At 35.4% G+C, this 17,292-nt stretch overlaps 1 protein-coding gene across 1 annotated transcript in view; it reads right to left on the bottom strand.

The window, feature by feature from the left end:
• LOC128559215 (phosphatidylinositide phosphatase SAC2-like) overlaps window positions 1-17,292 on the bottom strand; it is a 107,540-nt gene that overhangs the window by 7,829 nt on the left and 82,419 nt on the right. Inside the window, exon 9 of the mRNA XM_053550426.1 lies at window positions 15,967-16,078. Within this exon, the coding sequence (XP_053406401.1) occupies window positions 15,967-16,078 (112 nt within the window). The remainder of the gene's footprint in view (window positions 1-15,966; window positions 16,079-17,292) is intronic.

Raw genomic sequence — 17,292 nt, 5'->3', positions numbered from 1 at the left:
CTGCGTTTTTGGTACATGGCATTCGCTGTTTGATATTTGTCTTTATTTTTCTTAATATTTACAAATGGTTTGAATTTGTGTTCTGTTCTGTTCTGTAGTGTTAATTGTGTGCTGTTCAGTGTTCTCTAATGTTATAGCCAAAGAACAGTAGAGTTACAAGGCTAACTCCATTTATAGCAAAACACAACTATATTATGTGCTGCTCCATTTCCTAAAGTTAGCGAAAAGACAACAATCATGTGTTTGCTCTCACTCTCTAATGTTACCACAAACACAACAAATGTGTGCTGCTCTGACTCTCTAATGTTAGCACAAACACAACAAATGTGTGCTGCTCTGACTCTCTAATGTTAGCATAAACACAACAAATATGTGCTGCTCTTTTCTCTAATGTTAGCACAAACACAACAAATGTGTGCTGCTCTTTTCTCTAATGTTAGCACAAACACAACAAATGTGTGCTGCTCTGACTCTCTAATGTTAGCATAAACACAACAAATATGTGCTGCTCTTTTCTCTAATGTTAGCACAAACAACAAATGTGTGCTGCTCTGACTCTCTAATGTTAGCACAAACACAACAAATGTGTGCTGCTCTGTTCTCTAATGTTAAACAAACACAACAAATGTGTGCTGCTCTGTTCTCTAATGTTAGCGCAAACACAACAAATGTGTGCTGCTCTTTTCTCTAATGTTAGCACAAACACAACAAATGTGTGCTGCTCTGACTCTCTAATGACGTTAGCACAAACACAACAAATATGTGCTGCTCTTTTCTCTAATGTTAGCACAAACACAACAAATGTGTGCTGCTCTGACTCTCTAATGTTAGCACAAACACAACAAATGTGTGCTGCTCTGTTCTCTAATGTTAAACAAACACAGCCATTGTTAATGTTACCAAATCTACATTGTTCAATTTCTTGACGACTGGAAGTCTTGAGTATTTCATATCTGTCAAAATTGGTTGTCTTCATCTGTATCTCTCTTTCTCTATAAATCAAGTCTTATTCCATCCCTACTTAGTTCAAAACTGGCTGAATCACTTCTAGAAGACTGTTTCAGATCAATACATATTTTCAAAAGCCTTTTTCCTCAGGAAAGATTAAAAGTTCGTAAGCCAGAAAATTAGTAAACTACACTGATATCCTCCTTGTAATGAAATTTGATGTAGACAAGAAAATCAGTTGTGTATGAAAATGGAAGAGAAAATCAGAACAGAAATGAATAGCAATTTGCAAAGTGTTCGTTGGTATATGAAATACACTGGTTGTGCTTAAAAGGAGGGGTCTTACACACCTCTAAGGCATCTATGCTTACATTAAACACAACCAATTGTATTTCACAACAAAACAAAATTATTTAATCTAGAAACAAAAGCCAAGTACTGAATTCAATTGCTATTAGAAATATGCAAAATGTACTTCCTTCACAGTGTGTCAATTAATTATAACAGTATATTAATTACCTTTAACTAGACAGAGTTTCAGATGCTGTCAATAGACATAACTTTTCTCCTTGAGATCATATTAGGAAGTATAACCTATAACTTTGCCCAATTATCTTATTCCTAGCTGAAGTTGTGAGAAAACCAGTTTTCTTTTTTCTGTAAACACGACCCTTGACTTTGGCCCATGCAACCTAAAATAAAACTAAAACCAGCTCACACACATTTGTCAAATATCTGTTAACCTGTCTCTTACATTCAGACCATTTCTTGTTACTATTATCAAAGTGTATTCAGTGCTAATGAAGTGACCTTGGTACATTTTTACCAGACTGATAATGAGTAATGCAAACAGTTTTTGACAAAAGTGACACTTGAACCAACAACCTTCCACTTGTGAAATAATTGTATTATCAATCAAGAGAAAAAACCACCAGCTTTTGAATCAAGTACATTTTATTCACAGAGAAAAAAGTTCTTGCTCTGTAAACAGGGGTGGCTTGATCTGAACAGTTTTGTCAAAATTTTCCATCAGAATTTCGAAATAATTACATCAAAGTATCCTATAATTTCTCCAATCATCTACATAAATCATGTAAACTGCATTATAATTATGAGGCTTTTACTAGAAATTGATCTGATATGTATTATTAAGGACAAAACTGCATTAATATAACTTCAAACATTTCATGGAGCATGCAAGGCAAATTTAAGTGGATAATATTTTAGGTACACTTTTCCCTAATGATTGAACAAATTTAACAAAGATGTATATTTTAGTTAAAATACTGTCTTGGGTTTGTAGAACACATATGCATGATGTGTTGGCATCTAAACCATCTATTTATACACAGCATCGTCCACATTTAGGAGTCTAAAAATGAAAAAAGTAACAGTCTACTGAATATCAAATAATCTGCTTCCAAGAGAAGCCATGTTTTTTGCCAATTTTAGCTTTCCCAGTTGAGGCTTTTCTGTGAAATTATTTTGTAGTCTGATGATCAGTATCAGAGGAGAAGATCTTTAAAAAGATTTTTTTTCTTTCTGTTGAGATGGTTATCAAAGCTGAGACTGCAAGTAAATGCTTCGTTTAAGTTATTCTGGTAGAGGACCATCCAAGGATCACTACCATAAAGTTTTATAAAACTGGCTCAGCAGCTTCAGAGGTGGTATTATTTAAAACATTTTTTCATACATGATGTACGGACAATTGAACAAGAGGGATGGATACTGACCTTTTCGGAGCAGACAACCTAAAAATGTTCTTTTACACTTCATCCGCTATAATGCAATTCCTTACAATCTCATAAAAGAATGTGCCATGATAGAAAAAAAACAAATTTCAGTTTCATTTCATTTAAACTAGAGTATTGAACTCAACAGCAAATAAATACTTTAAGCTTTTTCCAGGTTTTTTTTCAACTGATACTGGAGATATGCAAATAAGAAAAAGAAGATGGCTTGATTTGAAAACAAATCACATTAGGTATCAAAGTAATTGTAAACTGATGTCAGGGAACATTGTAAATTATTGTGTTTTTTTTTCTCTAGAACAAAAGTTAACAAATATTGATTATAAACATGACCTTAGAATGTTCAAACACACAAACAAATGAAAAATACGCATCAATGCTATCAGTGTCATCTTCTGGTCTAAATGTCAGATTGTTTTAATGTGTTCATTGAAATGTGGGGCATGTACCAAAGATTTAGATATAATAATATTACTTTCTCTTCAAATTTAATAGAAACCAAAATGTGAAGTGTGGCCACTCTAGAAGAGCAAGACGGAAATGTTAAGTGTGGCCATTCTAAAAGAGCAAGAGAAAAATGTGAAGTGTGGCCATTCTAAAAGAGCAAGAGGGAAATGTAAAGTGTTGCCATTCTAGAAGAGCAAGAGGGAAATGTGAAGTATGGCCATTCTAGAAGAGCAAGCGGGAAATGTGACGTGTGGCCATTCTAGAAGAGCAACAGGGAAATGTGAAGTGTGGCCATTCTAGAAAAGCAAGAGGGAAATGTGATGTGTGGCCATTCTAGAAGAGCAAGAGGTGGCCATTCTAGAACAGCAAGAGGGAAATGTGAAGTGTGGCCATTCTAGAAAAGCAAGAAGGAAATGTGAAGTGTGGCAATTCTAGAAGAGCAAGAGGGAAATGTGACATGAGACCATTCTAGAAGAGCAAGAGGGAAATCTGAAGTGTGACCACTCTAGAAGAGCAAGAGGGAAATGTGAAGTGTGGCCATTCAGAATCACAAGTGGGGAAAACAGCTTGTGGTTATTCCAGGTGGGCAAGAGAGAAATGTGAAGTGTGGCTACTGTGGAAATGCAATATAGAAACACAAAATGTGGCAATCTCACAAGTGCCAATGGGGAAAAGTAAGTTATAGGAAACATAACAGGTAGCCATTACAAATGTGGCTAAAGACGAAGATGAAATGGGTAAATCTCAGTGCAAGGGGGAAACATCAACTGTGGCTTTTCTGAAGAGCAAGAGTAAAATATCAAGTGTGGCCATTACAAAAGTAAAAGTACGTAACACAAAGTTTGGCTATTCCAGAAGTGCAAGGGGAAAGAAGAAATGAAGAGATAAAAGTGCAAGAGAATGAAGTACAAGAGACAAACATCAGTTGTTGCCATTTTAAAAATTCAAAAGGGAAATACAAGAGATCACAGAGTGATCTTGGCGCCCACCAATGTGCCATTTTTGAGTGTTCCAAATTTCAAGACTTACTGACTAGCTCAAGGTCAAATTTCATTTCCGTACACAACACTGTGCATGTGGTCCAAATTCGAAAGCTGTAGCTTGAGAAATGTGAAAGTAGGTCACTAGATCAATCTTAAGGTCAAAGTTTAATTCGGTACACAAAACTATGCAAGTGGTCCAAATTTGAAGGCTGTAGCTTGAGAAATGTGAAAGTAGGTCACTAAGTCAAAATCAAGGTCAAATTTCACTTCAGAAACAAATCTATGCATGTAGTCCAAAATTGAAGCCTGTACCTTCAAAAATGTGAAAGTAGGTCACTAGGTCAATGTAAAGGTCAAAGTTTGTTTTGGTACACAATCCTATTCATGTGGTCTAAATTTGAAGCCTGTAGCTACAGAAATGTGAAAGTAGGTCACTAGGTCAATCTTAAGGTCAAAGTTCATTTCGGTACACAAAACTACGCAAGTGGTCCAAATTTGAAGGCTGTAGCTTGAGAAATGTGAAAGTAGGTCACTAGGTCAATGTAAAGGTCAAAGTTTGTTTCGGTACACAAAACCATGCATGAGGTCTAAATTTGAAGCCTGTAGCTACAGAAATGTGAAAGTAGGTCACTAGGTCAATCTTAAGGTCAAAGTTCATTTCGGTACACAAAACTATGCAAGTGGTCCAAATTTGAAGGCTGTAGCTTGAGAAATGTGAAAGTAGGTCACTAGGTCAAAATCAAGGTCAAATTTTATTTTGGAATACAGAACTATGCATGTGGTCCAAATTTGAAGCCTGTACCTTCAAAAATGTGAAAGTAGGTCACTAGGTCAATGTAAAGGTTAAAGTTTGTTTCGGTACATAAAACCATGCATGTGGTCCAAATTTGAAGGCTGTAGCTTGAGAAATGTGAAAGTAGGTCACTGGGTCAAAATCAATGTCAAATTTCATTTCGGAACACGAAATTATGCATGTGGTCCAAATTTGAAGCATGTACCTTCAAAAATGTGAAAGTAGGTCACTAGGTCAATGTCAAGGTCAAAGTTTATATCAGTGCACAAAACTATGCATGTGGTCCAAATTTGAAGGTTGTAGCTACAGAAATGTGAAAGTAGGTCACAAGGTCAAAATCAAGGTCAACTCATGTCAAGGTTCATCTTGCCACTCAAAACCATACATGTGGTCCAAATTTGAATGTTGTAGGTTATTGACAAGAAGTTTTTAAAAACTTTTCCCTATATAAGGCTATATGAACCATGTGACCCCAGGGCGGGGCCATATTTGACCCTAGGGGGATAATTTTAACAAACTTGGTAGAGAACCACCAGGCGATGCTACATTACAATATCAAAGCCCTAGGCTTTGTGGTTTGGACAAGAAGATTTTCAAAGTTTTTCCCTATATAAGTCTATGTAAACCATGTGACCCCCGGGGCGGGGCCATATTTGACCCTAGGGGGATAATTTGAACAATCTTAGTAGAAGACCACTAGATGATGTCACATACAAAATATCAAAGCCCTAGGCCCTGTGGTTTTGGACAAGAGGTTTTTCAAAGTTTTTCCCTATATAAGTCTATATAAACCATGTGACCCCCGGGCGGGGCCATATTAGACCCCAGGGAAATAATTTCAATCATCTTGGTAGAGGACCACTAGATGATGCTTCATACCAAATATCAAAGCCCTAGGCTCTGTGGTTTTGGCCAAGAAGGATTTCAAAGTTTTTCCCTATATAAATCTATGTAAATTATAGAAATAAACAAAGGGCCATAACTTACTAAATATTTGTTGAACCATTCTGATTTTCAGGGGGACACAACTAGGGTACCAATACATCATTCTGACAAAGTTTGGTCAAAATCCCCCTGGTAGTTTCTGAGGAGATGCGATAACGAGAAATTGTTAACGGAAGGACGGACGGACGGACGGACGGAAGGACGTCGGACCACGGACGCAGAGTGATTTGAATAGCCCACCATCTGATGATGGTGGGCTAATAACGTAGCCTAAAAGTGCAAGTTGGAAATATAAGGTTAGTCCATTTAAAATGCAAGATTTTCTTCACGTGAGGAAGCCATCCAGCTGGCTTACGGAAGGTCGGTGGTTCTACCCAGGTGCCCGCTCGTGATGAAATTATGTACGGAGGGGCACCTGGGGTCTTCCTCCACCATTAAAGCTGGAAAGTCGCCATATGACCTAAAAATTGTATCGGTGCGACGTTAAACCCAACAAAATAAAATAAAATAAATTAAAATGCAAGATTGAAACAATGGGGCCAGTCAAAAAGTGCAAGGAGGAAATATAGTCTAGCCATCACAGTTTGCAAGATGGAAATATAAACATAAAAGAAATATTTCCAGAAAGGTAAGAATGAAATATCAACAACAATCATTCTGAATGTGCAAAGACGAAATGTAAACAGCGGCAATTCCAAGAGGGGAAAAGTGTAGCCATTACAAAAAGGCAAGAGGGAAACAAAGTTAGGTCATTCAGGAAGTGCAAGAGGAAGACATATACCTTGGCCATTCCAAGATGGAAACAGTCTGGCCATTCAGGAAAACAAATTGTGGCCATTTCAAAAAAGGCAACAGGAAGGCAAGGTGTGTTCAATCAAAAGAGGCAAACCAGAATCAAACTGTGGCCATTTCAAAAAGGCAACAGGGAAACAAAATGTGGCCATTCCAAAAAGGTAAGAGAGAAACAAAGTGTAACCATTCCAAAACAGCAAGGGGGATACAAAGTACGGCTATTCCAAAACAGCAAGAGGGATACAAAATATGGCCATTCCAAAACAGCAAGAGGGATACAAAGTATGGCTATTCCAAAACAGCAAGAGGGATACAAAATATGACCATTTCAAAACAGCATGAGGGACAAAAGGGTGACTCTTCCAAGACAGGCAAGAGGGGACCAAAGTTAGGTCATTCCAGAAGGACAAGAGGGAAACAAAGCATTGCAATCCTGGAAGTGCAAGAGAAAAATGATGACTGTGGCAATTCCATGACAGAAACAAACTGCGGTCATTCCAAAAAGAAAGAAAGGAAACATAACATGTTCCTTCTTGAAGAGTAACAGAAAAAGTAAACTTTGGCCATTACAAAAAGGCAAGAGGGAAACAAAATATGTCCATTCAAGACATGTTAGTTGGAACAAAGAGTGTCGATTTAAGAAGTGCAAGAGTGTGGCAATTCCAGAAGTCATAAGGCAAATCATGTCATCTGGATTTTATAATTTGAAGCTGTTTTCTAGACTGTGACAACAACATAATATACATACAATACACCAGTGACAGTACAAAGTCTAAGACCTGAGTGATAGTCTGAATGTGTTAAGCTTACTTCAGGATACTTTCCTCTGACAGTGTTTTTACAAAAAGATACACTCCTCCAGCTTGAATCCCCACAAAAAAAGACTGACATTTTTTCATGGTGGATCTTAATGATCAGTAATTACTTAATATGTTATAGTTTTCTTTTATGAAAATTATTGCAGGTGTTTACAGAATGTGTAATCCTAAATCTTTCTAGTGGGCAAAACACATTTCTATTGTTTTTATGCCCAATAAAAGTTTTAATATGTTATTATTTACTGAGCATGGCTTATTAATTGGTACAAATGCTCATATCTAACAACAGCTGTCTGAATATGTTAAAATGCAACCTTCCTTATACACTACAGCAGTTAAATGTTCTGTCTTTTAAACAAGCCAGAAAATGTGAAATGCAGAAAAATATGAAACTAATGATTCTATTTTACCTAAATTGGAAGAGAAACTAACCAGCTATTATTGTTGACAATACTTATTACAAGGCCAGCCTGCGCATCTGCGCAGTCTGGTCAGGATCCATGCTGTTTGCTTTTAAAGCCCATTGGAATTGGAGAAACTGTCAGCAACAGCATGGATCCTGACCAGACTGTGTGGATGCGCAGGCTGGTCTGGATCCATGTTGGTTTTCTCATGGCGCAGCTCATATGTGTATTATAGCCCATCATTACTTAACATATTCACTTATTGATACTCCTATGCTTCCTTGCAGACATAAAAGGGGTTATCAGTTAAGGAACTTAATATCTTAGAAATGAACTGCGTATATTTTTTCAAGATAACTTGGGATCACTGTCAGACAAGTATTAATTAACTTCTGCCAAGTACAGAATATTGGTATGCTAATATATTGTCCAACAGAGCCCATAACCATAACAACACCCCATTATTGTGTCACAGAAAAAACAACTTCTATGATAAAACTTGAGTCCAATCACCAGAACAAACACAGTTTATTGATGCTAGCAAGAGTCTCTGTTATGATTTTTGCTGTAATAAACTCTTCAGATAGTTTTGATAACACCATTGTTATTGTTTTTGTTGTCTGGTTCCCAATACTTCAAGGATCCATCAATTAACTCATAAATAAAAAAAATGATAATAAAATACAATAATAGATGTATAAAACTAGAAATACTCATAGATTACCACAAAAACCTTATCCTTTTAATTAAAGGATTCAAATAAAATGAAGAGTCCCAGCTGAGTGCTCACACTAATATCAGATTCATCAAAATTTTATACTGTTTATAATGGTTAACATAAATCTACTTTTGACAGGCTAGCATATTGTTGGTCATCATTCAAAATATGGATTCTATGTTTTTTTGGTAATTTCAGAACTTGTTTTACATCATTTAACGCAGGAATTCTTTGGAAAATGACAAATCGCTAATCCAATAAGAAAAGTTTAGTTCAGTCATTTGAAATAATGTTGGAAAAAAATTAAAACAAGAGGACCATGATGGTCCTGAATCGCTCACCTCTTCCCACATGACCCAGTTTTGAGTATGACATCGTTTTTTCTATTATTTGACATAGCGACCTAGTTTTTGAGCTCATGTGACCCAGTTTTGATCTTGACCTAGATATTATCAAGATAAAAATTCTGACCAATTTTCATGAAAATCCATTGAAAAATATGGTCTCTAGAGAGGTCACAAGGTTTTTCTATTATTTGACCTATTGACCTAGTTTTCGAAGATACATGACCCTGTTTTGAATTTTAACTAGATATCATCAAGGTGAACATTCTCACTACTTTTCATGAAGATCTCATGAAAAGTATGGCCTCTAGAGAGGTCACAAAGTTTTTCTATTTTTATACCTACTGGCCTAGTTTTTGACCGCACGTGACCCAGTTTCGAAACTGACCTAGATATCATCAAGGTGAACATTCAGATCAATTTTCATGAAGATCCATTGAAAAATATGGCCTCTAGAGAGGTAAAAAGATTTTTCTAATTTTAGACCTACTGACCTAGTTTTTGACTGCAGTTGACCCAGTTTCAAACTTAATCTAGATATCATCAAGATGAACATTCAGACCAACTTTCATACAGATCCCATGAAAAGTATGGCCTCTAGAGAGGTCACAAGTTTTTTTTATTATTTGACCTACTGACCTAGTTTTTTTAGACCCAGTTTCAAACTTGACCTAGATATCATCAAGGTGAACATTCTGACCAATTTTCATGAAGATCCATTCAAGGGTATGGCCTCTAGAGAGGTCACAAGGTTTTTCTATTTCAAGACCTACTGACCTAGTTTTTGATCGCAGTTGACCCAGTTTCGAACTTGACCTAGATATCATCAAGATAAACATTCAGACCAACTTTCATACAGATCCCATCAAAAATATGGCCTCTAGAGAGGTCACAACGTTTTTTCATTATTTGACCTACTGACCTATTTTTTGAAGGCACATGACCCACTTTCGAACTTGACCTAGATATCATCAAGATGAACATTCTGACCAATTTTTATGGAGATCCATTCACAAGTATGGCCTGTAGAGAGGTCACAAGGTTTTTCTATTTTTAGACCTACTGACCTAGTTTTTGACTGCACATGACCCTGTTTCGAACTTGACCTAGATATCATCAAGATGAACATTCAGACCAACTTTCATACAGATCCCATGAAAAATATGGCCTTAAGAGAGGTCACAAGGTTTTTCTATTATTTGACCTACTGACCTAGTTTTTGATGGCACGTGACCCACTTTCAAACTTGACCTCGATATCATCAAGATAAACATTCAGACCAATTTTTACAGATCCCATGAAAAATTATTTGACCTACTGACCTAGTTTTTGAAGGCATGTGACCCACTTTCGATCCTGACCTAGAAATCATCAAGGTGAATATTCTGATCAATTTTCATGAAGATCTCATGAAATATATGGCCTCTAGAGAGGTCACAAGGTTTTTCTATTTTTAGACCTTCTGACCTAGTTTTTGACAGCACGTGACCCAGTTTCGAACTTGATCTAGATATCATCAAGATGAACATTCAGACCAACTTTCATACAGATCCCATGAAAAATATGGCCTTTAGAGAGGTCACAAGGTTTTTATATTATTTGACCTACTGACCTAGTTTTTGATGGCACGTGACCCAGTTTCGAACTTGACCTAGATATCATCAAGGTGAACATTCGGACCAATTTTCATGAAGATCTTGTGAAATATATGGCCTCTAGAGAGGTCACAAGGTTTTTCTATTTTTAGACCTACTGACCTAGTTTTTGACGGCACGTAACCCAGTTTCGAACTTGACCTAGATATCATCAAGATGAACATTCTGACCAACTTTCATAAAGATCCCATCAAAAATATGACCTCTATAGTGGTCACAAGCAAAAGTTTACGGACGGACGCACGGACAGACGACGGACGCCGCGCGATCACAAAAGCTCACCTTGTCACTTTGTGACAGGTGAGCTAACAAGAGCCCTGCCTGATGTTATGGTATATATAATAAGGCCAATCGCAAACAGACTGAGACAGGGCAGTAAAGAAAAAAGATTTGAAAGTTTTAGACTCTTAATTAAAACAGCATACTTTTGAGTAAGTCAAGGACCATTACTCTTGTCTGGTTGAGTGAAATCACAAACAAAACCACAGATGCACAACTTCACTTGCTGAATAACGAACATAAAATGTTTCATGACCTTAGGTCAAATATTTGAGCTGTGCCATGAGAAAATCAACATAGTGGCTTTGCGACCAGCATGGATCCAGACCAGCCTGCGCATCCGCGCAGTCTGGTCAGGATCCATGCTGTTCGCTAACAGTTTCTCTAATGACAATAGACTTTGAAAGTGAACAGCATGGATCCTGACCAGACTGCATGGATGCGCAGGCTGGTTTGGATCCATGCTGGTCGCAAACCCACTATGTTGGTTTTCCCATGGTGCGGCTCATTTTTTGAGACACAAGCAACTGTAGCTTTTAGGCCCTTTAGGAATAATTTGACAGTAAATGGCCGTAAGTCTGGGGCCCATAGGTGCACATCTTCACATGCTGAATAACAATCTCATGATGTTTGATGAATCTATGTCAATTACTTTTAAAAGATATGTGCAACAAAAACTAGGACAGAAAGATGTATGGACAAGGATAAATTACAATGCCTGCCACCAAACATTTTTGGGGGCACAACAATAAAAGTTAACATAAAGCTATGACATCATCGTTCAATTCTGTTAGATCCAAATAAACCCTGATGTAAATGTTGTCGCACCAAAATGTGTCAAATAAATGAAATCTATCAATTATCTCCCTTTACTTCCAATAGCGCCCCGAAAGGAAATAATCTTGGCATTTACAAAACACAATTACATGCTTAACAACTAAGAAGAGATAATGTTGTTAGAGACAGAGAGGAAAATGTGAATTTGTTCCAACACTTATTTTACTGGGAAAATAACAGATAACAAAGAATGAGATTTATATAAAAAAACAAATTAACCTATATTTGCATATACACATCATGTGAGAAAATGTGATTCTGTAACAATGTTAAAGACATTAGTAGGACCTAACCAACAATAAAGATCAAATTAGCAAATTCCTGGTAATACTGCAGAGGCTTGAAAACATCATAGAAATATAAAATGGATGTGTCTTACATATTCTCATCAATACCTGATAAAATCTGATGTTCTTGTATATAGTGGTTCTATATTCTCATGTTTTATATATTTGGTACTTTTATGCCAATAACAGAGTCCATACCAGCACACATGACTTCCAATAACAAAACACATGGCTTTCTATACCTGAACACATGGCTTTCTATACCAGCACACATGGCTTCCTACACCAAAATACATGACTTCTTATACCAAAACAACTGACTTTCTATACCTTAACACATGGCTTCCTATACCAAAAACACATGACTTTCTTTACCTGAACACATGACTTCTAATATTTAAAACACATGGCTTTCTATACCTGAACACATGGCTTCTTAAACCAAAACACATGGCTTTATATACCTGAACACATGGCTTCTTAAACCAAAACACATGACTTTATATACCTGAACACATGGCTTCTTATACCATGGCAGTACACATGGCTTCCTACACCAAAACACATGACTTTCTGTACTTTCTGTGCCAGCATACATGACTTTTCATACCAGCACATATGTGTTTCTATATCAATACATATGACCTTCCTTACCAGCATACATGTCTTTCCAAACAAACACACATGAGACTTATTACTAGCACACATGACTTCCAGTACAAGTACACATGGCTTTCCAAACCAGCAAACATGATTAATTTAATACAAAAGTACACTTGCTTATAGTCATTACAGGTCTGTACTACTGTAAGTATCAGAGGGAATATTTTAGTCCAGTATTTGTTTAGTACCTCCTTAAAAGAGATTAAACATATTCATGTCCTTTGGCTTTTATGATTTTAACAAATGGATAAATCATACAGCCTCTGAGTTTGTAAACATAGAAAACTAATTTCCTAATCAAAATATAAAATATTCATACAAGAGCTGCATATCATACAATGCTTCAACAGCTGATACTGTTTCATTAACACAGCAGTCTGTATTGTCACTTATATTTGAGCGGAAGTCAGAAACCAAGAACATTAAGCAATATGGACACTGATGTATTAGTTGGAGAGAGAAAATTCCAATGTCCTCTTGCTGAACTCGGAATTTTGACATAAATACTATTCAGCAATGTCCCCAGGGGGCCCTAACATGCAAACTTCCAACAAATTATGTTGGTTTTTTTAGGTCTTTATTTGTGTGTTCTGTCATAAACATAAATAAGGATGAATGACCTGTGAATGAATGTAATTGAATACAGATAATTTTTCCTTATAGTCTCAAGCATGTTATTGTCACTACTTAATATGAGCAATTCTCTTCAATCTACAGGCATGGTGTGCAAAAGGACATACTTGTGCCTTACCAGGAAATTATTGGTAACTATGGTTACTGTATAGAACCCCCAGATACAACAGCTTAACAATGAGACAACATGTTTGTCCTAAAGTTGGCTTTATCAATGTAATTCATAGAATAACTCACAATTCAATAATAATTAGCCATCTAATTTGTTCTCAGAAACATCACAAAAAGATTTGATATAATTTATTAATTGTAATAAAGCAACGGTGTTCCCGTCAACAGTATAGGCTGCAGAGTTTTCATTGCCCTTGAGTCCTGAAAGTTAATGAAATCAAGGGTTTTGTTTCAAGATCAGGGATCCATGTTTTAATATGATTGCATATAAAATTGGTTTAGAACAACCAATCAGTTCAAACTCTGGCAAATGAAGTCCAGCTCAGGTTTAATGTATGCATACCCATGATTCTTATACAATGTTGATTCCAATACAATGTAAATGTTTGTGAAAACTGCGTGATTAATTTAGTAATTACAAGAAAATTATTGAAATGTCTCATTCATTTCATGTATAATTTATTATGATTTTCAACACAAACTTGCTACATAATTTTAATGCTGCAGAGTTGCCAGTATAGAAAGGCTTTAACGCAATAGTTCAGTAGCATAAGTGTTTGTATGTAAGTTAAATTGAAAAGACTGCAATTGTAATGTCCTTACATTTTATATACTTAAAAAAATTCTCTTTCAACCAAACACCACTACAAACAGATGCCAGCCATCTAGTGATCAACAGAAAGAGAGAAAGAAATGATCTGAATGAAAGTATTGGAAAAGTAACACTTTCATGCCAACAGTAACTTTTATTTCTGTATCTGATGAGATTTTGTATGATTGTGATGTCAGTTCTGAAGTATGAACATGTGAAAAAATTAAATTAATATAAGATAGAAGCATAGCATTATCGTGGTATATCATCAGAAGATAGGAAAGTGTTTTGGAATCTCCTGGTTTTCCATCATTAATATCATAAATGCACGTTTGATGCAGATACTCTACAGGAAAGTACTTTTATATATGCTTGCGTAATTTTTGGACGGACATGTATCATTTTTTTCAGAATAAATTTAATAAATATTCAGAAAAAAATAAACAATATATAAACTGTGATCACTGTACACATATAATATTCTTTATAATATTATATGTATAATATACCGTGTACATTGTATATGTATAATATACCTTTTACTTGATACATATAATACTCTGTTCATTGTATAAGAGTAAAACTCGGTACACTGAATATGTATAATATTCTGTTCATTATATATGCATAATACTCTACAAATATTATATGTGTAATACTCTGTACATTAGATGTGTAAAATATACTCTGTTCATTGTATATGTGTAAAACTCGGAACACTGAATATGTATAATATTCTGTTCACTATATATGCATAATACTCTATACATATTATTTGTGTAATACTCTGTACATTAGATATGTAAAATATACTCTGTATATTGTATATGTATAATATACCTTGTACTCTCAATATGTATAATACTCTGTACATTGTATATGAGTTAAACTCAGTACACTGGGTAATACTATGTAAAATACTCTGTACATTAAACATTTATAATATTCTATACATAATACTCTGTATATATTATATGTGTAATACTCTGTAAATTGGTTATGTAAAATACACTCCCTACTCTTGATATATATTATTCTCTATACATTGTATATGTATATTACTCTGTATTTTGTATAACACTCAGTACACTGTATATGTATAATGCTCTGTATTTTGTATAACATTCAGTACACTGTATATGTATAATACCCTGTATTTTGTATAACACTCAGTACACTGTATATGTATAATACCCTGTATTTTGTATAACACTCAGTACACTGTATATGTATAATACTCTGTATTTTGTATAACACTCAGTACACTGTATATGTATAATCCTCTGTATTTTGTATAACACTCAGTACACTGTATATGTCTAATGCTCTGTATTTTGTATAACACTCAGTACACTGTATATGTGTAATGCTCTGTATTTTGTATAACACTCAGTACACTTTATATATATAATACTCTGTATTTTCTATAACACAAAGTACAATGCATATATGTAATATGCTGTTCATTTGGATATGTCTAATAAACTCTCTACTTTATATATATTTAATACTTTCACATTGTATATGTAAAACACTCAGTACACTGTATATGTATAATACTCTGTATTTTGTATAACACTCAGTACACTGTATACGTATTATACTCAGTACACTGCATATGTATAACACTGTTAATTGGGAGATGTCTAATTTACTCTATACTTTGTATAGGTTTAATACTGCACATTGTATATGTATAATACTCAGCACACTGTATAATAATCTCTGTATTGTATATGTGTTATTCTCTGTACACTGTATAATACACATGGGGAAATGGTAAGTATTGACCACTATTTGTTATTACAAGTACTAAAAGATGATTAAAAGAAGTTTCTTTCAAAATCAAAGGATTCCCCGATATTCACTTCTACCTCCTAGCTACATTCACAATAGTAAGACTTACCTTTATCTAGCTTTGGTGGTGGCCTGTACTTGACACCCGTCTGACTCCAAAATACTGGTATTGAACCTCGAACTTGCACGAAAGACACACGGTGATGACTAAATTCAATTATCTGAAATATTGTAAGGATAATTTATGCATATTCAAAGTTTGTATCTCTTATGTCTTTTGAGCCATTGCTTTACACTTCTTAATGAATAATATTGACCTAGTTACATATCTATGGTTACAGAGCTCTGTGTCTGTCCTTGGAAGGATTACATTTCTATGATTTCAAAGCTCTGTCATTGACATAGAAGATGTAACATTACTAAGGTGACAAGTCTCTATCACTGACCTTGAAGATGTAACATTTCTATGGTTACAGAGCTCTGTCACTGACATAGAAGATGTAACATTACTAAGGTGACAAGTCTCTATCACTGACCTTGAAGATGTAACATTTCTATGGTTACAGAGCTCTGTCACTGACATAGAAGATGTAACATGTCTATGGTTACAGAGCTCTGTCATTGACATAGAAGATGTAACATGTCTATGGTTACAGAGCTCTGTCACTGACATAGAAGATGTAACATGTCTATGGTTACAGAGCTCTGTCACTGACATAGAAGATGTAACATGTCTATGGTTACAGAGCTCTGTCACTGACATAGAAGATGTAACATGTCTATGGTTACAGAGCTCTGTCACTGACATCGAAGATGTAACATGTCTATGGTTACAGAGCTCTGTCACTGACATAGAAGATGTAACATGTCTATGGTTACAGAGCTCTGTCACTGACATAGAAGATATAACATGTCTATGGTTACAGAGCTCTGTCACTGACACAGATGTAACATGTCTATGGTTACAGAGCTCTGTCACTGACATAGAAGATGTAACATGTCTATTGTTACAGAGCTCTGTCATTGACATAGAAGATGCAACATGTCTATGGTTACAGAGCTCTGTCACTGACACAGATGTAACATGTCTATGGTTACAGAGCTCTGTCACTGACACAGATGTAACATGTCTATGGTTACAGAGCTCTGTCACTGACATAGAAGATGTAACATGTCTATGGTTACAGAGCTCTGTCACTGACACAGATGTAACATGTCTATGGTTACAGAGCTCTATCACTGACACAGATGTAACATGTCTATGGTTACAGAGCTCTGTCACTGACACAGAAGATGTAACATGTCTATGGTTACAGAGCTCTGTTGCTGACATGGAAGATAAAATTTTTCTATGATTATACAGCTATCCTATTGACTTTGAATATATAACATTTTATGATTATTGAGCTACAGATAGATGTCATGCTTACTAAAC

The sequence above is a fragment of the Mercenaria mercenaria genome, chromosome 9 (genome assembly GCF_021730395.1).
Source record: "Mercenaria mercenaria strain notata chromosome 9, MADL_Memer_1, whole genome shotgun sequence".
In the NCBI taxonomy this organism is placed as follows: domain Eukaryota; kingdom Metazoa; phylum Mollusca; class Bivalvia; order Venerida; family Veneridae; genus Mercenaria; species Mercenaria mercenaria.
Note: the sequence above shows the minus strand (reverse complement) of the source record. Positions and strands in the feature narration are given on the sequence as shown.